The sequence below is a fragment of the Vipera berus genome (genome assembly GCF_964194415.1).
Source record: "Vipera berus genome assembly, chromosome: 1".
Taxonomy (NCBI): domain Eukaryota; kingdom Metazoa; phylum Chordata; class Lepidosauria; order Squamata; family Viperidae; genus Vipera; species Vipera berus.
The window spans coordinates 237,764,786-237,784,317 of record NC_138202.1 but is presented as its reverse complement, the minus strand read 5'-3'; the positions used below and the strand labels follow the sequence as shown (position 1 = coordinate 237,784,317).

Below are 19,532 nucleotides of genomic sequence, written 5' to 3'. Positions count from 1 at the left end.
GGTTGATAAAATGAGAACCCAGATTGTTGGGGGCAATATGCTGGCTTTGTAAATTGCCCAGAGAATGCTATAAAGCACTATAAATAAATATTTAGTGCTGTAAAGCACTAAATAAATCTAAGTGCTATTGCTACTGTATATCTCTAGAGTAAATGAGTCAGACTAGCATATATCATTGATTTGAGTTGATCTGAATTGTAATCTGCTTCTGTCTCTAAAAGCAACCTGATCTGAAGGCATAAGAAAGGTAGTCTTCTCATTGAAGGAAAGCATGATCACTTCTGTTATTATTATTATTATTATTTTTATTTAAAGAGTTTTACAATACATTTTATTTTTAACAAACAAAACACAACCCCACCCCACCCCCTTCCCACTCCCCAACCCTCCCCAACCCCTCCCTTCCTTCCCCCTCCCCTCCCCCCTCCCCGACTTCCCAGAGCTAAGTACAGGGTATAAGAATACAAACAATCATAATCTACCTTATGCAAACAATCATAAACTATTAAAACTATCGCACTTTAACTCATATACATTAACTCCAAACAGTATAAATATCACATCAATAATTATTCAAATGCTGGATAATACTTTTTAGTCCCATATTTACTCCACAGTATCTCTCTGTTGCAAATAGTCTTTCAGGTACACTAAAATCTTTACCATATCCTCCAAGTTGGGAACTTTTACAGTCCATTCTTCTATAATCGGCAGTTCTTCCTTCTTCCAATATTGCCTTACTAAAAGTCTTACTGCCGTAGTTAAATTCAACATCCGCTTGATATCCATAACAGTAGTGTCAATAAAAATACCCAATAAGAACAATTACAAACAAAACAAATTTACATCAATCATTAAAAAAACCAATTTTCTAATCTTCTTTCCACCTGGTCTTTAATTTTCCATACTAAAACCAAGTTTATACAATCTTTCCTCCTCTTAAGATATTATACAGCTTCAAGTACCATACATTACTTTCCAAACTTAAAATTTTCTTATATGTAATCACATCATTTTTATATTTTCTATTACGTGTTTCATTATTGCCCATAAAAGTAGCTTACAAGTTAACTTTCATCTATACTTTTTCCCAAACTCGCAACAGAGCATGTCTTAAAATATTAAACATGTCTTAAAATATATACCTTAAACACATTATCCACCTTCTTATCACACAATAGATATACATACCAACCAAATAGCAAATCATGACCTTCAAAATTTCAGTAAGCACTACTACAATTCTTCCCAATTAAGTTTTCATAATTATCTTAAAATTAAAACAACATAAAATATTACAAAACATAATTATTTTATATAACTCTACATTTGAGGGTGAAAAATATATCCCCAAATATTTAACCCTTTTAACAATTTTAATTCCCGTTTACTCTTCTAAAACCACCTTTTATGATCCTTATTACATTATTATCTCCTTCAGTTCTACAAATAAATCTTCAGGCTCGTCTCATTCGTCTAGAAGCAGCACGCCTCCTCCAATTTCTGGCCTCCTCCTGTGACACTGAAATTTGATCCACTCCTGTAACTTTCTCATCTGTCTGCATTATGCCTTCAGCACCTTGTAGATTCTCTCTGTATCGTTGAGACTCTCCCTCACCTTTCTTCTTTGTAGATTCCAAAAGTGATATGGGGGCTGCTTTTAAAACATTACTATAAAAATCACGTGCCTGAATCACCGTAGTAAGACGATGCCTCATACCTTCATAGGTCACCACCATACCCACTGGTATCTCCCATCTGAACTTGATATCACGTCGTCTTAATTCTTGTGTCAAAAAAGCAAATTCCTTCCTTCTACTTAAAATTCTTGGAGGGATCTCTTTTAAAATCAAGACTTCTTGCTCAGCAATTGCAAATTCAGTATTGTAGGAGGCTTGAATAACCTCATTTCTAATCGCTCTCTTTGTAAAATAAACCACCACATCTCTGGGTAATTTCCTTTGTCTTACAATCCACGAATTAACACGGAAAATTTTATCTATATCTTCCATTATTTCATCTGCTGATCGCCCCAGCACCCCTTCCGGAGCCTCAGAAACTATTTTCTTCAAATTTTCTTTAGGATCTTCTTTTAAGCCTCTGATTCTCACAGCAAACTCCATCTGATGATACTGTACCAAGGTCAAATCACAATCAATTTTCTCCACCACATTTTTGGTTTCTGTCATTTTTACTTCTAATCTAGTATTATTTTGACTGAGATCTTCCACTCTTTCATCCAAATGCTCAATACATATAGCCATGCCTTGAAATGTAGATAAGATGTCTGCTCTTATTTCTGTTAGTTTCTCTGTAATCTTTTCATCCATAACCTCAGCTAGTTTTTCTGTTAACTTCTCCTCCAGCTTTTCATCCATTATCTCAGCTAATTGTTGCAATTGCTTTTCCATAATCTCTTGCATCACATTCTGCAAATCTTTAACTGTAAGGGCTGATACAAATACGGGTGCAGGGGGCAATAAAGCTTGCAACGAAGACTGCTGCACCGTAGCAGAAACTTTAGGAGATGTGGCCGCCATTTTCACCCACTATTGTCTGCTACGCACTTCCACTTTCAAGCTCAGCAAAGTCCATTGAGTTAAAGATCAAAAGACCACCAAAAAGCCTGGAGCAGAAGCGCCTCGCAGTCCGGAGCATGCCCAGGCTTCGGGGGGGCTCAATCCTTCAGCCGCCAAAACTTTAAGTTCTGGCGGCCCCGGAGAGCTCTACCCCTACCCGGGCGCTCACCCCCTCCTCTTCTCCCGAGGAGGAGGCTTCCGAGCTGCCGAAACAGCTGATCGGCGCTGTTTTCGGCGGCTGTTATTATTGTAAACTTCAAAGTGCTACAAAAACGCTAAGGAGCAGAGGCCAATTTCGTGTTGGCAGTATTAACTTGGGTTTAATTCTACAGATCCTTTAAATTAAGAGTGTGTAACCTGAGAGTCCAAACTTATTTTTGTGATCCTTACTGTATAATCACCTCTGGCTATGATTGTGAAAAATTAGTAGGGCAGCTTTCTGCTCTTATGAAGTGGGAAACATAGAACATTTAGTGTAAAGCACACTAAATGTTAAAAAAAGGCAAAACTCCCAAACCCCAACTAAAAATAATAATAATAAAAGCCAAAAGTCAAGGCAAATCTCCCCTTACCAGGAAGTTTTACTTAACTTGTACTTGACTGAATGTTATTTTTGTTCTATTTTTATATAAGATGAATATATAACAAGATTTGAAACCATACAATAACTGCCCATTCCCCATATGCTTGACATCACACTCACCGTTTCTCACGTTTATAGATCTGTTCCCAGCTGGAACTCTGGCACATAGAGTCTGTGCAGATGTTTGGTTAGACTTAAGAGGCAGATAGGATTTCACCTCCATCATTTGCGCTATCAAAAAATGCCTGAATGGCAGCCTAAGACCATATGTGTGAGTAGTCAGCCAAATGTAGCCTGCAGAGATCTAAAGGTCATGTACGCTTTTCTGTAGTTGTATGGCCCAGTTCCAAAGTAGCACTTTATTCAGTCATACACCATTTCCTTTGATAACTTCAGACTTTCATTGTATCTTTGTAGAACCAGTCAAACAAAGAATATAGTTTAGTCCAAGGATGAGATAAGGATCACATGATCACATGAAGTAAATTTCAGCATGTTGTAAGACTATTCGATAATTGTAGACATTCGAGCTAGTACACAGAATATATCTTAAGTTAATTAGACACTAGCATAGCAATTCAGTGCACCTTGGGAACATTATCTGATCTTTCAGAATTGGTGCCAAGCAAATAACCCAAAATGCTGCAGATTTGCAGGGATTAATGTTTACTGTACCACCAACTCTATAAAAACAACAAAGTGCTAAAGGTACAAAAAATAGGCAAAGCTGTTTAATTTCTGATTAACTTGTCTTCAGTATCAAAATATGAAGGTGCAAGATGAAGTTTGAATTTGATAGGAACGTGGACAAGGAATTCCTATTTATGTTGACTGAATTTAAATTTCCAATTGACTTGTATCCTAGGGTCAGGTTTAGTGTTGAAAACAATGAGGCAATTGGCAGAAGTCACCTTGTGTTTGTAGAAAATACATCTTGCTAGACAGTGTCCAAAGCTTCAGCACTGAGCTCTTTATTCTTCAGCACTTTTATTAATAGCCTGGATAAAGAGGTGGAGGCAACAGTTATCAAATTAATAGCTAATGCAAACTTGTATGGGCTACCTAATAACCTAAAGAAAAAAAATGAAGTTGAAAAAAACCCCTGTATAAATTACTGTGAGATCCGTAAGTGGATCTCACTTTTGAGAGAAGGTCTTCTTTATCTCAATAGAATTGGGAAGGGCAATCTATAATAATAATAACAATAACAACAGCAATAATAATAGAGTTGGAAAGAACCATAGAGGTCTTCTAGACCAACCCCTTGCTCAGGCAGGAAACCCTATACCATTTCAAACAAATGGTTCTCCAGTCTCTTCTTAAAAACATCCAGTGTTGGCGCATTCACAACTTCTGGAGGCAGGTTGTTCCACTGATTAATTGTTCTAACTGTCGGGAAGTTTCACTCCCTCTTCTTTGTGGCAACTCCTGAGATATTGGAACACTGCTATCATGTCCCCCTTAGTCTTCATTAAACTAAACATACCCAATTCCAGCAACTGTTCTTTATATGTTTTAGCCTCCAGTTCTCTAATCATCTCTGCACTCTTTCTAGAGTCTCAACATCTTTTTTACATCATGGTGACCAAAACTGGATGCATTATTCCCAAGTGTGGTCTTACCAAGGTGTTATAAAGTGGCATTACTTCATGTGATTTTGATTCTATCCCTCTGTTAATGCAGCCTGGCATTGTGTTGGCTTTTTTGGCAGCTGCAGCACACTGCTGGCTCATATTTAAGTGAGATCCGAGATCCCTCTCACAGTTACTAGTATTGAGCAAGGTACTATCTATACTGTACCTGTCCATTTGGTTTTTCTTGCCGAAATGTAGAACCTTACTTTTTTCACCATTGAATTTTATTCTGTTAGATAGCGCCCAGTGTTCAAGCTTGTCAAGATCCTTCTGCATCTTAAGCCTGTCTTCTGGAGTGTTGGCTATTCCTGCCAGCTTGGTGTCATATGCAAATTTGATGAGTTCCCCAACTATCCCCTCATCCAGATCATTGATGATGATGTTGAAGAGTACTGGGCCTAAAACAGAGCCTTGGGGTACCCCACTGCATACTTCCCTCCATGTAGATGCAATTCCATTGAGGACTGCAGGTTGAGTGCAGTTGGTCAGCCAGTTATGAATCCATCTGGTGATAATGCTGTCTAACCCACATTTTTCTATCTTACCTAGTAGTAGGTTGTGGTCTACTTTATCAAATGCTTTACTGAAGTCCAATAAATTATATCCACAGCATTCCTCTGGTCCACTAATTTTGTCACTTGGTGAAAGAATGCAATAAGATTTGTCTGGCATGATCTGTTTTTGACAAACCCATGTTGGCTTTTGGTTATGACTTTATTTGCCTCTACTGTAGGTGTTCGCTGATTCCTTGCTTGATTATCTTTTCCAGAATCTTCCCAGGTATTGAGGTCAGGCTGATCTGTCTGTAGTTTCCTGGATCTATTTTTTTTCCTTTCTACATCATCAGGACCAAAATCTCTTGAGTCAGTGAAGGAATTCAAATTAGAACAACCCTGACCTATTGCTCTTTACCTTCTGCTTGAACATATCTGGTAAAATGGATCCACCCAATCTAGAAAATTGATTTTATATCAAATTGTTCTTTTCTTTTTTCCAGCATAGAACCACCACATGTCTCCCTGTTGGCTAAAATCAATAGTTCCCAACCTGTAAAGTCCATAAGAGTATCATAGGTGTCCATAGGTAACTTATCAATAATATTCCATTTGAAATGGCTAATATTTCTCAGGATCACCAGGTATTTGAACATTTTGCCTTTCTCATTTATCATCTTAGCAGGTTATGGCTTTATTCCCATATCTTTCTCAGGATTTTAAAAATTAAACTTGTTCATTTAATTTGGGAGTCAGTTGCCATTTAAGTGAATTATATATCCAGGATGTATACAGACACTGCATTGTCAAACCCTGGCAGAGCATATTTGTCCAAATAAATGAGAAGATTTAGAACCATTGTTTAAGATTATTGTTGTATGACTTGCATTCTACACACACAAAAAATCAATAGGTCATGACTTTATTCTGTATAACAACTTTAAATTATTTGAACAATGCTTCAATTACCCACTCAGTGTGCTCTTTTGGGGTTATTTTATTTTTCTTTCGGAGAGATGGAGTCTGCTATTGCTGTGGCTTCCTAAGGTTACTTTGTCATAGGTCTATGAACATATGCTGTCTTCATTTTCAATGCATGATGCTGATGTTGCTTCATTCTAAATAGTCTGGCAATAACAAAGAATTATGAAACAGAGACAGATGTGCTCTCTGAATCTTACATCCACAACCAGACTTAAGAATACAAAAGGGCATTTTGAGTCGGCATGCTTGATGCTGAAGTCCCTATATTTGAAATTATATCTAGTGTAAATGTTTTACTTTTGTTCATGATCTCGGTGACATATTTTATAAATACTGACATTGTATTTAATTGCATACAGTGATGTTCTGGTCCTGACTTCTGGAATATTTTTGTGTATCATTAAGCACATTGAGAGGTTTTGAAATTAACTAGTATCAGATCTACTGGTGTCTTGCTGAGCTGATGGAAAAGTATTAAGTGACACATTTCAGGGAGACATTTGCAAAAATATTTAATATTCAGAGTAGGCCAATGACATTTGTTAAAGAAGAGAGGCAGTAGATTTTGGAAGTGGGGAGGTCTCTTCCACTTGGTAATAAAGGAATATAGTGTATTCATTTAAATTACATTCTGAAAGGATTGTATTACAGACAGATTGTATTACAAACGTGCTACAGACGGATTATTTGTATGCTTGTTTGTGTGTATCTACAAAATACTATTGCTGAATGTCTGTAGTACAAAGTGCATATAGTAGAACAGTCAACCACTCTGACAACTTCACTCTAACCAACTCCTTCAGTGTTGCTTTTAATAAATGAAACAGGTATTAATCCAGATTTCAGTAGAGGCAACACCTGACTGAACTTAGTTTGGAAACTAAGCAGGACTGGACCTGGCTAATACTTGGACGTGGGACAATTTGGAAATTCCAGGACTGTAGCTTAGACAGGCTGCAAAACAATCAAGAAAGAAGACAGAGGGAAGCCATGTGCCTGTTATTGCCAAGGACTACACATATGAAGAGAAGCTTGACTTGAAAGAGTTTTTATTTTCTAACAATTAGAGTTGGGGGAGACTCTGAAATGAAGTCTCCTTATTCCAGGGAATAACAACAGTTACTTGGACAATTCATTATGATATTTCATCAGGTAGTTAGATTGTTTCTTCCACATTTCATTTTAATTAAAAATGAAGGAAGCATTAATTGAAAAGAGATCAGTGCTCAATTGTGTAACTTTTGAAACTTATTTTATCCATTTATTGTACAGAAACTGAACATTAACTATATACAGACCTACCCTATTTTCTCATCAAATTGGCATTCAGAATTGGCTGTCACAGAGACAGGAATACACTACAGAAAAGAATAATGAAGGAACGTCTCAGAGGATAAATAGAAATACTAATGTATTTGAATACATCTTCTTTGTCAAGTCACTCTTATGGATGTCTCTAAACAGATCTATTTTAGATGATAAAAGTTGAAAGTTACACACTTAAAAGGCTGCTTGATAGTTATAAGTAACATGGTTTAATGGTCAAGGCTTAATGGAATATATTTTATTAATAAAATCTCTGTTGGAACCAGAGATAGAATATAGCTCAATGGTCATATAACTGCTTTGATTGCAAAAGGTTCAGCATTTTGAGGAGGGGGAAAAAGGAGAGACCAGTGTCTGAAATCTAGGAAGACATAGGCAATGCTTTTGAACTATTTTGATTCATGGTTCATGTGGTAGTTTCCCATATTTCTTAAACATATGAGACCAATTTCTATATTCATGACCCATTAGAATTTCATATATATATATATTCATCAGTCAGCCATGAAAACTAATAAGTTTGAAATGCATATCAGTCTCCCTTAATTCTTTGTTAGCAATTTAAAATTTACACATATATGAGCTGTCACCGGTGTGACTACTGCCTGTCGATGGCCTTCAGGTTAGGCTGACACAGGAAATAAAGATTTGTCCCATGTTTGGGGCCTAGCAAGGTAATCTAAAAATAGTTAACAAGTATTTGACATATATATATATATATATATATATATATATATATATATATATATATATATATATATATATATATATATATATATATATATATATATATATATATATATATATATATATATATATATATATATATATATATATATATATATATATATATATATATATATATATATATGTGTGTGTGTGTGTGTGTGTGTGTGTGTGTGTATATGTATATGTATATGTATATGTATATGTATATATATATATATATATATATATATATATATATATATATATATATATATATATATATATATGGAACACTTAAACAACACAATGCAACACAATGTACTGTATTTAATAGTAGGATGTCTTATTTTCTGTTCCATATATATATACAGTGCTGCTATAAAGCATTTTATCTGTTAAAAGGGCAAATAGGAAGATCACAAAACAATGTTTGAAACAGTTCATGGATGCAGAGCAAACAAGAATGATTTGCAGATCAATGTGCTTGATATATAGCTACCTTTCTTTCTCATACCTCAATTCCTTTTCCTTACTATTTCTTACTTCTTCTTTTTTGTGTATTGCCTCATGTTGCTTACCACAAAAGGAAATAGAGTGAAGGGTATGTATATAAAAAAAGAAATCAGAATTTAAATACATTACCAAGTAAAAGATTCCGTGCAATTTTCAAATGACTGAAACAGCGGTTTTTGGTGCTTGAAAAGAAACACATACATTTTGGCTGTTTGGGTCCATACATGGATGAAATGGGGCTATGTTTTCTATATGGAATGAAGCCTGATTGCTCCACCAGAAAAGATATAGAAGGGAACAGAGGGAAGCAGCCAAGCTGATGGTTGGTAGGGAAGAAAGAGGGGAAGCTGCTGGAAAAAGAGGATGAAGCACAATCATGAACCTTCACAATCCTTGTCGGTCGCTTAGCCTCATCCTGCATATTATTTATGCTGCATATAAATAAAGCTCCAAGACGTTCATATGTTCTACAATGTTGCGTAATGAGATTCAGTCCTGCTGAATCAATGAGCAAGAATATCCACTGGTTCAGCACTATACTATTTCAAACAGCTCTTTCCTATATAATTGCAAGAGGAAAAATGGTATTCTGATGTTTAAAAATCAAGAAAACATTCAGTTGTGGCATCCCGTTTTCAGCCTGTGGAAATGCAGATCAGTAGTCTAGTCTGCTCAATATTTCACCACATCTTTTTTCTGCATATGTGGATGATACCCTGACTCTAAATTTTATGAGGCTGTTTACTTAAGCCCCCCCTCCAATTTCTGACGTTTACTTATTTGATACAGAAATATTCACTATGAATATTTTTTAAAAAAAATTCATTCTTTTGGGTTTTGCTACCTGGGTCATTTATTTGTGCTTCACAAAGCTGTCCTGTGGTAACGTTTTGATTGACTATAATCTGTTACAGGGTCCAGTTGGATTGAAAGGTGAAAAAGGTGACCGAGTAAGTGCAGCTTTAGAATTAATTCACATACATTTTTTAACTTATTAAATGCAGTTTTTTAAAAAATCTCTTTACTACAGTGAGATATAAACCAACAATCATTTTATTTATTAAGGGAGACATGGCTTCCCAGGGTATGATGCGAGCTGTGGCAAGACAAGTCTGTGAACAAATGATCAACAGTAAGTGGTGCTTCTATCACATACAACAAAAGCCGTATACCAAGTTGTCAGGCACTAACACACTGTAGATTTTAAGCATGTGGGATGTTTGCAGAGTAGTCATATGCTCTATAACAGCCTTCCTCCAAAGCAGGGGTCTTCAAACTTGGCCCTTTTATGACTTGTGGTAAGGCACGCTGGCTGAGGAATTTTGGGAGTTGAAGTCCACAATTCATAAAAGGGCCAAGTTTGAAGACCCCTGCTCTAAAGGGTTGTTTTCTTAATGGGAAATCAGAGGAGAGTTTCTTTTACAAGTGCATATTAGTTCACAATCCCTATCAGAGGTAGAAGCAACACAGAACAAAATATTTTCAGTTGCTGCTTCCTTAATTCAGGAGTCTGAGCCAGAAGTCAAGTTGAAAGGGATAGTATTGATAGGAGTAATTCTTTTTTAACATTTAGATTTATTCTTGTAAATTAACATTTTGTTTTGTTTTGTGCCTTTGAATCAGTGTTGGCTCCTGGCAATAGCCTGGATGTGTTTTTGTAGTTTTATGGGCAAGGTTTTTCAGAAGTGATTTGTCATTGCCTTCGTCTTAGGGCTGAGAGAAGCTGACTTTGTGCCTAAGGCAGGACCTAGAACTGGAGAATCTGTTAGTTGAAAAACAACAGTCAACTAATGTTTTTATCTCTTAATATCTCACTGTCACTGAATTCTAGGATTTTGTGGAATATAATTGAAAAACCCTGTGCTAACTTACGAAAATTTACATGTAATGCATTTCCTCTTCGCCCCCATTCTTCAAGTAACCATCCTAACTGTTTATTATTCACTGGTCATAATCCAGGAGGCACCCGTGCTGACAGCACATCTGCATCACTTTAGACCAGACATGTCGAACACAAGGCCCGGGGGCCGGATTCGGCCCGCAAAGTGGTTTCATGTTGCCCGCGAAGCCATCCTGGAAACAGTGATGGAATGGCCCCCACTGCCTTGGCCCTGGCCCTGGTCTTCTGCCAGAGACCCTCAGATCTGTCCCATTCCTGCCCAGGCCCCCATAGGCACCCTTGATGCGAACGATGTAGAGCTGGCCATGCCCACCCAGTAGGCCATACGCACTCTAGCCACGCCCACCCAGTAGGCCACACCCACCCTGGCCATACCCACCCGCCCCCCTGAGGGCAACCACAGTGCTGATGCGGCCCTCAATGAAATTGAGTTTGACACCCCTGCTTTAGACAGTTACACATACTTGGCTATTCATTAGCCTAGATTTAATTTATATATTTTTACTGGTGGGTAGGAACTGTAGAGGAGTAGTAAAAAAAATTATCAGAGAAATCAGTACATAATCAAGTATCTTAAGTTTCTATACAGCACAATTTATTCCCGTTTTGAGTTGGGGAAGGGAAAGGATATAAGAATATGCATAAGTCTTCCATTCGCTGAATAGTTCTTTCTTTTTAAAATGGCAGACTGTACTAGTTTCAACTTTGGCATCAGCTGCCGGGTAGAGAGTATTTTTTAATCACTCTAAAGGATGTTTCATTATTCACTCTCTTAGTTAATCTATTTCTTCTTCTTTTTTTTTTGTCCCCAAAAAGACCAAATGACCCGATTTAACCAGATGCTGAATCAAATTCCAAACGATTACCATTCAAGTCGCAGCCAGCCTGGACCTCCAGGGCCACCGGGTCCCCCTGGACCTCCTGGCAACTCAGGAGAGCCTGGAAATGGAGGCAGGCCAGGATTTCCGGGCACACCTGGCATGCAAGGTTCCCCTGGCGAGCGAGGTGGGTTGTCCTTAGGGTCATGGGGATATTCCCCTGAAGAGGGGGGAGGGTTCTAAACTTTCAGGGTTTAGAACAGTGGTGGGACTATCAGCAAAACAAAGAACATACGTGAACCTCAAATGTCAGACCATGAAAACTGCTCAAACTGGCATTGACCAAACAGCCAACATTAGATGTTTCCTGAGCAATTGAAGGCATCACTTCTGTGACGCAGCTTGAATATATTTTCTTTTTGGTGTGCTTTAGGGCTACCTGGAGAGAAAGGTGAAAGAGGAATTGGAATACAAGGATCACGAGGTTTGCCAGGGCCACCAGGTAGGTTATAATAGTGATATATACTATTAAAAATAATGATATATACTACCAAAGTTTTATCCATTCATCATGTTGTTCATCCTCCTTAAGTCCACATATCAGATGAAAATATTGAGTAATTCCATAGTAGCAATTGGCTTTTGTTTGTGATACTTCTCTCCCCCTCCCTCTCTCTCTCTCTCTCCATATACAAAGTTACAGGGCTCTCTCATAGATCATGATGTTCGTCATAGTGGCTAGTTTTGCTATTATTATAGTTTGGTTCCTTATTTAGATCTTGGCAGGGTTAGTCAGATTCTGTCTCATTGCTTCTGTCTTCAATTTATTATTGAATGTTCATGACAAACTCCATAATAAGCTCATAACAATTTCTACCTTACATTTTATGAAAACTTCCATGTCTTTTAACCATGAACATAAATTGTTCCAAGGAAAACATTATCTCATCTATTCTAAAGCTACGGAGTTGCAAAATTAAAATAATCTTATGCTTTATTTGAAACGTACCATAGAAGTTGCTTCCCTGTGTAATCCACCAGACTCAGTCGGGCCAAAACAATTTTCTATGACTAAAGATCTTAAAATCAGGGAAACAACTAATGATGAGTTACGTTTTGGTTTCCTGTGGTTGTTTCATTAACACCATATGTTGAAACCGAACAGAAACATTCCTTAACTATATGCTTGAGTGTAATCTAGTTTTTAATTTTGCCAGCCACTTTACTAAAGTGCCTCGTGTTGAATTTATTGATACAACACTTTCCTTTTCATTCTACACTTAGGTCCACAAGGAGAATCCAGAACTGGCCCACCAGGTTCTACAGGTTCCCGAGGTCCACCTGGGCCACCTGGCCGACCTGGTAATGGTGGTATCAGAGGCCCTCCTGGGCCCCCTGGATACTGTGATTCATCCCTGTGTGCTAGCATTGCTTACAACGGCCAAGGATACCCAGGTAGGTTATTGAGAACTTAAATGTCATTGAATACTTTAATAAAAGCTTGTTCAGCATGAATAATTTTATGCAGTGAAAAGTTGTAGTAAAAGTAGAATTAATTAGAAATTAAAACTGCTCAACTGCTGAACAGTCTAAGCTTCCCAACTCAATCAGATTTAGACATATTTGTCATGATTCTCATCACTGGTTTCTTTCACGTTTATAAAATTTCTCCAGTTTTTGAAGTAGCTTTGTCCCAGTTTGAAGTGCCAATTTTACTTTAAGGAAAAAAGTACTTTATATGTTTCAATCTAATTTATTTCTAATATTTAAAGTGAAAGGATAAGGCGCATTGCTGTTAGGACATAATTGACCATTTTTCCTTCTTCTTCCTGTTTTCCTTCTACATCAAACTACTCCTGTACTTCTGAACAAGGTTGACCATTCGTCTAAAGTATAAAGAACAGAGTTTGCCATTTCTGCGTTCATCTTTCTGATTCGTGATGGGATTATCTATACAAAATTAGTACCTGAAATCTAATTTTCCATCTCAAATGTCATTTTGTGATACAGTGCAGACAACTAGGCAAGGGTTAGGGCATGGGAAGTCATTATTTGCACTGTATCAAATTTAATGGAATCTGCTATATTGGTCTATTATGCAAATTTCTTCTGAGAAGAGTCAATTTGAGGCACTGAATGGTCAAAGGAAGTTAAATGCTGGATATTTGTGACCACAGGATACCAAATCACTAAACTAGGAAGGGTCATAACCAGTGACCATGCCATATATTTAAGGCCTCTTCAAGAAAAGATTCCAGGTCCTTAATATTGATCACTAATTTGTTGTGTGCACTGTAGCACCTTATATGTGATATTGCTGTTTGTTATGTTGTTTGCATGTATACGTGAATATATATAGATATATATATATATATGTACACACACATTCATAGTATTAATGGGTAGATCAAATTCAATAGAATAAGCCATAATGCAAAATTTGCACAATATCAACAATTGAATGAGAAATAAATGGAAAGTAATACTGAAGTGCTACCCTTTCAGAAAATAATCTGGCATATATATATATATAGATAGATAGATAGATATACATACAGTTTAACTCTCATAGATGTAATGAATGAAAAACAGTTTTGCACAGCTGTTCAACCCTGAAAACTAAATCTTTGACCTATTTCAGGATCCGGCTAACAAATTTTCTATGCCGCCAGTGCTGCTTACAGTTTGAATTTTCATGAAAATCCTGTTTCTGAGATGTTTGTGCACGTGCTTACTTGGACGTGAATCTGTATGGTTATTTCATTATAGATAATGGTTACATAAATGGTGTTGGCCTCATAAGAGGGGAAATGCTCTTTTTAAAAGAATGTACTTACTAACAAGCATTTGTGATTGCAATAAAGGGCAATGGCATTTGACAAAGCAAGGGATGTAAACTCAACCTCCCTGTTCTTACTGTCCAATTGTAGCAAAACCAAGTTACTAGAATGGCAGCGGAGGCTTATAAACATCTTAATAAACATAACACCATAATATATTTACCTTGGCGAAACAGAAAATGACTGTAAATAATGAACTAATTCTGGCTTGTAAATGATTTGTATGGAATCATGTCCACTAAACCTAGTTAACATTACATCATGCTTTTGCATTCAAACTTCCTTCTGCTTTTTTAATTTGTGCCAGCATAATTTCTTCAAAACTTTTGAAGTCTTTCTTTTCTTTTCTCTTACCTCATTCAGGACTTGAGGCTTTTTTGTATATGTAATCTTCTTACAAGTGCTGAAAATATAATTAATTTTGATTCTGATTTTCCTGAAATCTTTGGGGTTCCTCTAGCACTAGCTCTAGTTCAATTGGATATGAGGCACATTTGTCAGAAAATAGTAGTTGCTGTTATTGTCAATGGTGACAACTTGGTGTAAATTTCTGCCACACCCATAGGGAGCTATTTTGAATAAAACAATGTTGCATACATGAAGTTTCCCCATTTGAACAAAGCATTGGTTTTAATAATTGGCTTTCACTTAAGTGGAACTCTTAAAAATTACTTAAGTATACATTAAGCCTACTAAAATTAATTGTGTCCCAATGAAATAAATGGAGTAAATTACAACTAATTGTGACTAATTGAGATTAATAAATTTCAATGGTTTTCACTGGAAATTACTCAAGGCTTGACTTTACGGTTTGTAATTTTGAGCTTAAATGGACTCCAGAAGATGGTAGAGGACAGGAAGTCCTGGAGGAACATTGTCCATGGGGTTGCGATGGGTCGGACACGACTTTGCAGCTAACAACAATTGTAATACTTATCTTTAAAAAAAACCTAAACCTCAAAATTATTTTGAGCATTGTAGTCCTTAAATTGTGCCAGTATTCTTTCTGTTTCAGAATTTTTTCTTCTCCCAAATTGAAATTATTTTTGAATGATCATTATCTGTACATTGCACAAAATCAATGTTAGAGACTAAACTGCAAAGTAGGACTTGCTAATTTGCTTGCCATTAAGTCTCTTTGCTCCCTAAGAGGCTTAATTTTTGCACAGAACTTCAGTTTTCAATATTTTAGATGTGGATGTTATTATTTTTGTTTAAATTTTATGTTAATTTGCCATTAAAAAAAGTTTTCGAAAGGGAGCAGAAAAAATTCTTCAACAGACAAAACACGGTGCTTCCCCCCCCCCTGGCCCCCTGTTTTTGCTGGACAAACATATAAAGCTCCAGCATTCATGTCAAAGGCAAGGGCAATCAATGCCCCAGTCACAACTCCCCTTGTTGAGATCCATGTGCGTGGCAGAATTTCTACATAAATTATTGATTTTAGAATCATTGGTTAGGGTGGTTTTTTTTAAAAAAAATGAAATCGCTTCTGAATGAAAGCCCTGAGGATTGACTAAAAGAAAAAGACAAACCATCCCAGATTTACTAAAATAAAACATCAACAACCGAATAGCCTGCTTTTAAACGTCAGAAAAAGAAATCCCTTCTTGATTCAAAGACATATGATAATAACCTTTAATGTTCCATTGGACAACTATTTTCAACCAGAGTCCTATGTACCTGACAGTGGACCATATCAGCCTGACAGTGAGGCCTACATAGTACCAGTGGAGCCTGAAAGAAGAGATGAGCACTATGAGGACTATGGATCTGATATGCACTCACCTGGGTTCCCTGAACATATGCGCTGGAAACGCTCCTTATCAAGAAAAGCAAAAACAAAACCATAAATGTCTTATTTTCTCACTTCTCTCTCCCCACCCCCTCTCCCTTGGGGTATTTGTTTTTGTTGTTGCCATTCTCTCATATGTAGATATGCTATTCCTCCTACCGTGTCTCCAAGCAGAAGTACAACTTAAATCTTCTGAGAAATATCTGACGTATGTGGGAATAGCAATAGATGTTGCTACACATTCCGTTCTCTCTGTCTCTCTTGGAATGCCTGTAATATACCTGTGCTTCAGGTGGCTGCGTTAAACCTTAACAAGTGCATCAAAGTGACTGCAAGGCTACAGTTCTTTTAATAGATTAAAAATGTAACAACCACAAAAATCCCGCCTTCTTCGCAGCTACTACAAGTAATCTGGATGTCTCAGCAATGGAAGAGCTTGCCTTATCATTTTTTTCCTCATCAAATTGCTTGCTCAGTAATTCAGTCACTGTTGCCAATCTGCAACATCTAATAAAAGGAAGAAATTTCTCTTTCCATGTAAGCAATTTCTTCTACTTTTGCATATATTTTGCAGGGCACATACTGCTTTTATGCATCCCTTTTAACAACCACAGACCTTTAAATAATATAGCTGGCATCCTTGTATCAACTGGATACAATTTTAAAAGAAGTAATGGCTTAATTTTCCTTGTTTTAGAGACTTTAACATTTATGCCAAATTGCAGTCAATCCTGCAGAGATGGAATTGCATGTTTGTGTTGTATATTTAGTTATGATTCCCCTTCTCTCCGGAATATAATGTTTCATAGTTATCAGAAAAAAGCAGTTGGAAATTGTTTGCAAGACTATGGATATAGAATTGCTGCTTTTATATTTTAACTGCAAATTGTGAATTTCACTGCCTTATATTATTTATTTCTGAAACAAAAGAGGCATTTTTCAATAAAACTACTGAAAATCTGTACAGTGTCTGAGTCATTATTGCTGGAAAACGTCCAGATTTCAAAGGCTTCATTGCCATGGAAAATTAATTACCTGAAACATTGAACTCTATTTCTCACTGCATGTGTGTGTGTAAACATCTACACACACACACACAGCACATTGCAGTTTAAAATGCTCAGTGAGGAGCACTTTATTTTCAGCAACATTTTCTCTGCTCTGAAGGTATAGCTTATGACCTGGTTGTATAGAAACCTCCATAGCAAAATGAACAACATTTCCCAACCTTAGAACTCCATGTACATTTTGCAAATGATCTGTTATCTCAGCAGCTCAATATCTGGTAGAGTTGCCAGGTTTTTTTCAGACTGCGCCCTTTTAAAAACAAGGGAGGAGGAGAGGAAACCTATCAATACAAGTGGAAATACAGTATAAAAGTGGTTCAGAGATAGAAAGATTTAAGTTTGCAATAGTGGTGAATATCTGTAGCTCGGGTATAGGATGAGAGTGAAGGTTTGTTCTCCAAGCTTGTGGGTTGGTTTCCAGTTGTTTTGTTACCAGACTAGGTAACATCTTCAGCGGCGTTTAGGGGATGCTTAAATGCCATTGAAGATGTTACCTAGCCTGGTAACGAAATGTTCGGAAACCAACCCACAAACTCGGACAACGAACCTTCACCCTCAAAGATTTAAGAATTTTCTCTAGACCATGTGCTGTCTTTTATTGAGTAGTTAAACCATTGGCCCATGTGGCTCAGTATTACCAATGTTGGCTGGCAACTGGCTTGACAAAGTTTCAGATTTACCGGTATTTATTTTACTAGACTTATATAGTGGTCTAGCCATTGATCATCATGTGTAAACACTTTATTACATGATTGGTACCTACATAGTCAATTTGAACAAACACCTGGAAACATGCCAAGATTTTTCTCCTACCAAAACCGATTGAACATTTTCCCATCAAAAGCCCTTTCTGACCTCACTCACACATATTCCATTGTGTTGTGAAGTTGTACTTGTTCTCCCTCTGGCATATCTGCAATAACTGCTGCTGTTACTTTGGAGCCAAATTGGCAATCAACATCCCATCCCTTTACCCAAAATAAGAAGCAGAAAGACTTAACATTTCTAACACTAGAAATGAAGTTGACCATTTATTTTCTTTTATTTGTTGATCAAATTGTAAAATATACTAATTTGTGCTGAAGCTGGTGAAGAATTCTCAGGTCTAGGACAAGCTTTCAACCTGTGTACACCACAATGAAGACATTTGTATAACTCCTGTTACCATGACTCTCTGCATTCACACACACACACACACACACACACACACACACAAGGGATGCGGTGGCTCAGTGGGTTAGGATGCTGAGCTTGTTGATCAGAAGGTCGGCAGTTTGGTGGGATGAATCCCGAGTGCCGCGTAACAGAGTGAGTGCCTGTTACTCATCCCAGCTTCTGCCAACCTAGCAGTTCGAAAGCACGTAAAAATGCAAGTAGAAAAATAGGGACCACTATGGTGGGAAGGTAACAGTGTTCTGTGCGCCTTTGGCGTCTAGTCATGCCGGCCACATGACCACGGAGACGTCCTCGGACAAGTGCTGGCTCTTTGGCTTTGAAACAGAGATGAGCACCGGCCTCTAGAGTTATTTTTTTGAGCAGTATAATTTAGTTGGCTCAGATTCTCCTACAGTGACAGCTTTGACTGACAATTAACAAACCACAAGCTGTTCTCCACCAGCCACTTCAGTCAGAATGAAAGATGAGATAGTAGTGAATATTTGATTTTGTTTTACACCAAGAAATACTACATAAAATAACTTAACTCTGAACACTCCACAGAATCAAAACCGTTTAACACAAAGTAGAGTTTATACTTGAATCCATACCTTCAGTTTGCTTATTATCATGACATTAGTTGAAGAAAAGAAGATGTTGAGAAGTTTTGAATATACAACAGATCATATTTTTATGCCAGCAGTGATCATTGGAAAAATGATATGTGGAAAAGAAGAAAAAAAACTGAAATGAACAATATTGGCAGTAGAATAGCAAAAGAAAGTAAATTTCATATTTACTTCATATAAAATAGTATAAAATAGTAGAAGACCTATTTATCTTCTAACAAAATGGGCAGAAGGATTAAACAGGAGGGAGAAGTTGATTACAACAAAGGAAAAAATGTTTCAGAGGGCCATAGAACTATGTAGAGCAATAGTAGTAAATATGAAAAAATGTTTAATGAAATGACAAAATGAACAAAACTAAATAAAAATATAGAATTAATTGCTACACAAAAGGGTAGTGGAAATGTATAATGGGTATAAAGAGGAAAGACTGCAAACAATGTAGTCAAAGTATATAATAAATGATAAATTTTCCAAGCAACTCATTATCTATACTACAAGAGATTA

General features: G+C 36.8%; 1 protein-coding gene across 1 annotated transcript in view; it reads left to right on the top strand.

Annotated features, from left to right (window-relative positions):
• Positions 1-17,130, top strand: part of COL12A1 (collagen type XII alpha 1 chain) — a 124,788-nt gene extending 107,658 nt beyond the window's left edge. Inside the window, exons 60-65 of the mRNA XM_081336546.1 lie at positions 9,736-9,771; positions 9,887-9,953; positions 11,538-11,726; positions 11,973-12,041; positions 12,824-12,994; positions 16,051-17,130. Coding sequence (XP_081192672.1) covers positions 9,736-9,771; positions 9,887-9,953; positions 11,538-11,726; positions 11,973-12,041; positions 12,824-12,994; positions 16,051-16,232 — 714 coding nt within the window. The 3' untranslated portion in view covers positions 16,233-17,130. The remainder of the gene's footprint in view (positions 1-9,735; positions 9,772-9,886; positions 9,954-11,537; positions 11,727-11,972; positions 12,042-12,823; positions 12,995-16,050) is intronic.
• The last annotated feature ends 2,402 nt before the right edge of the window (positions 17,131-19,532 follow it).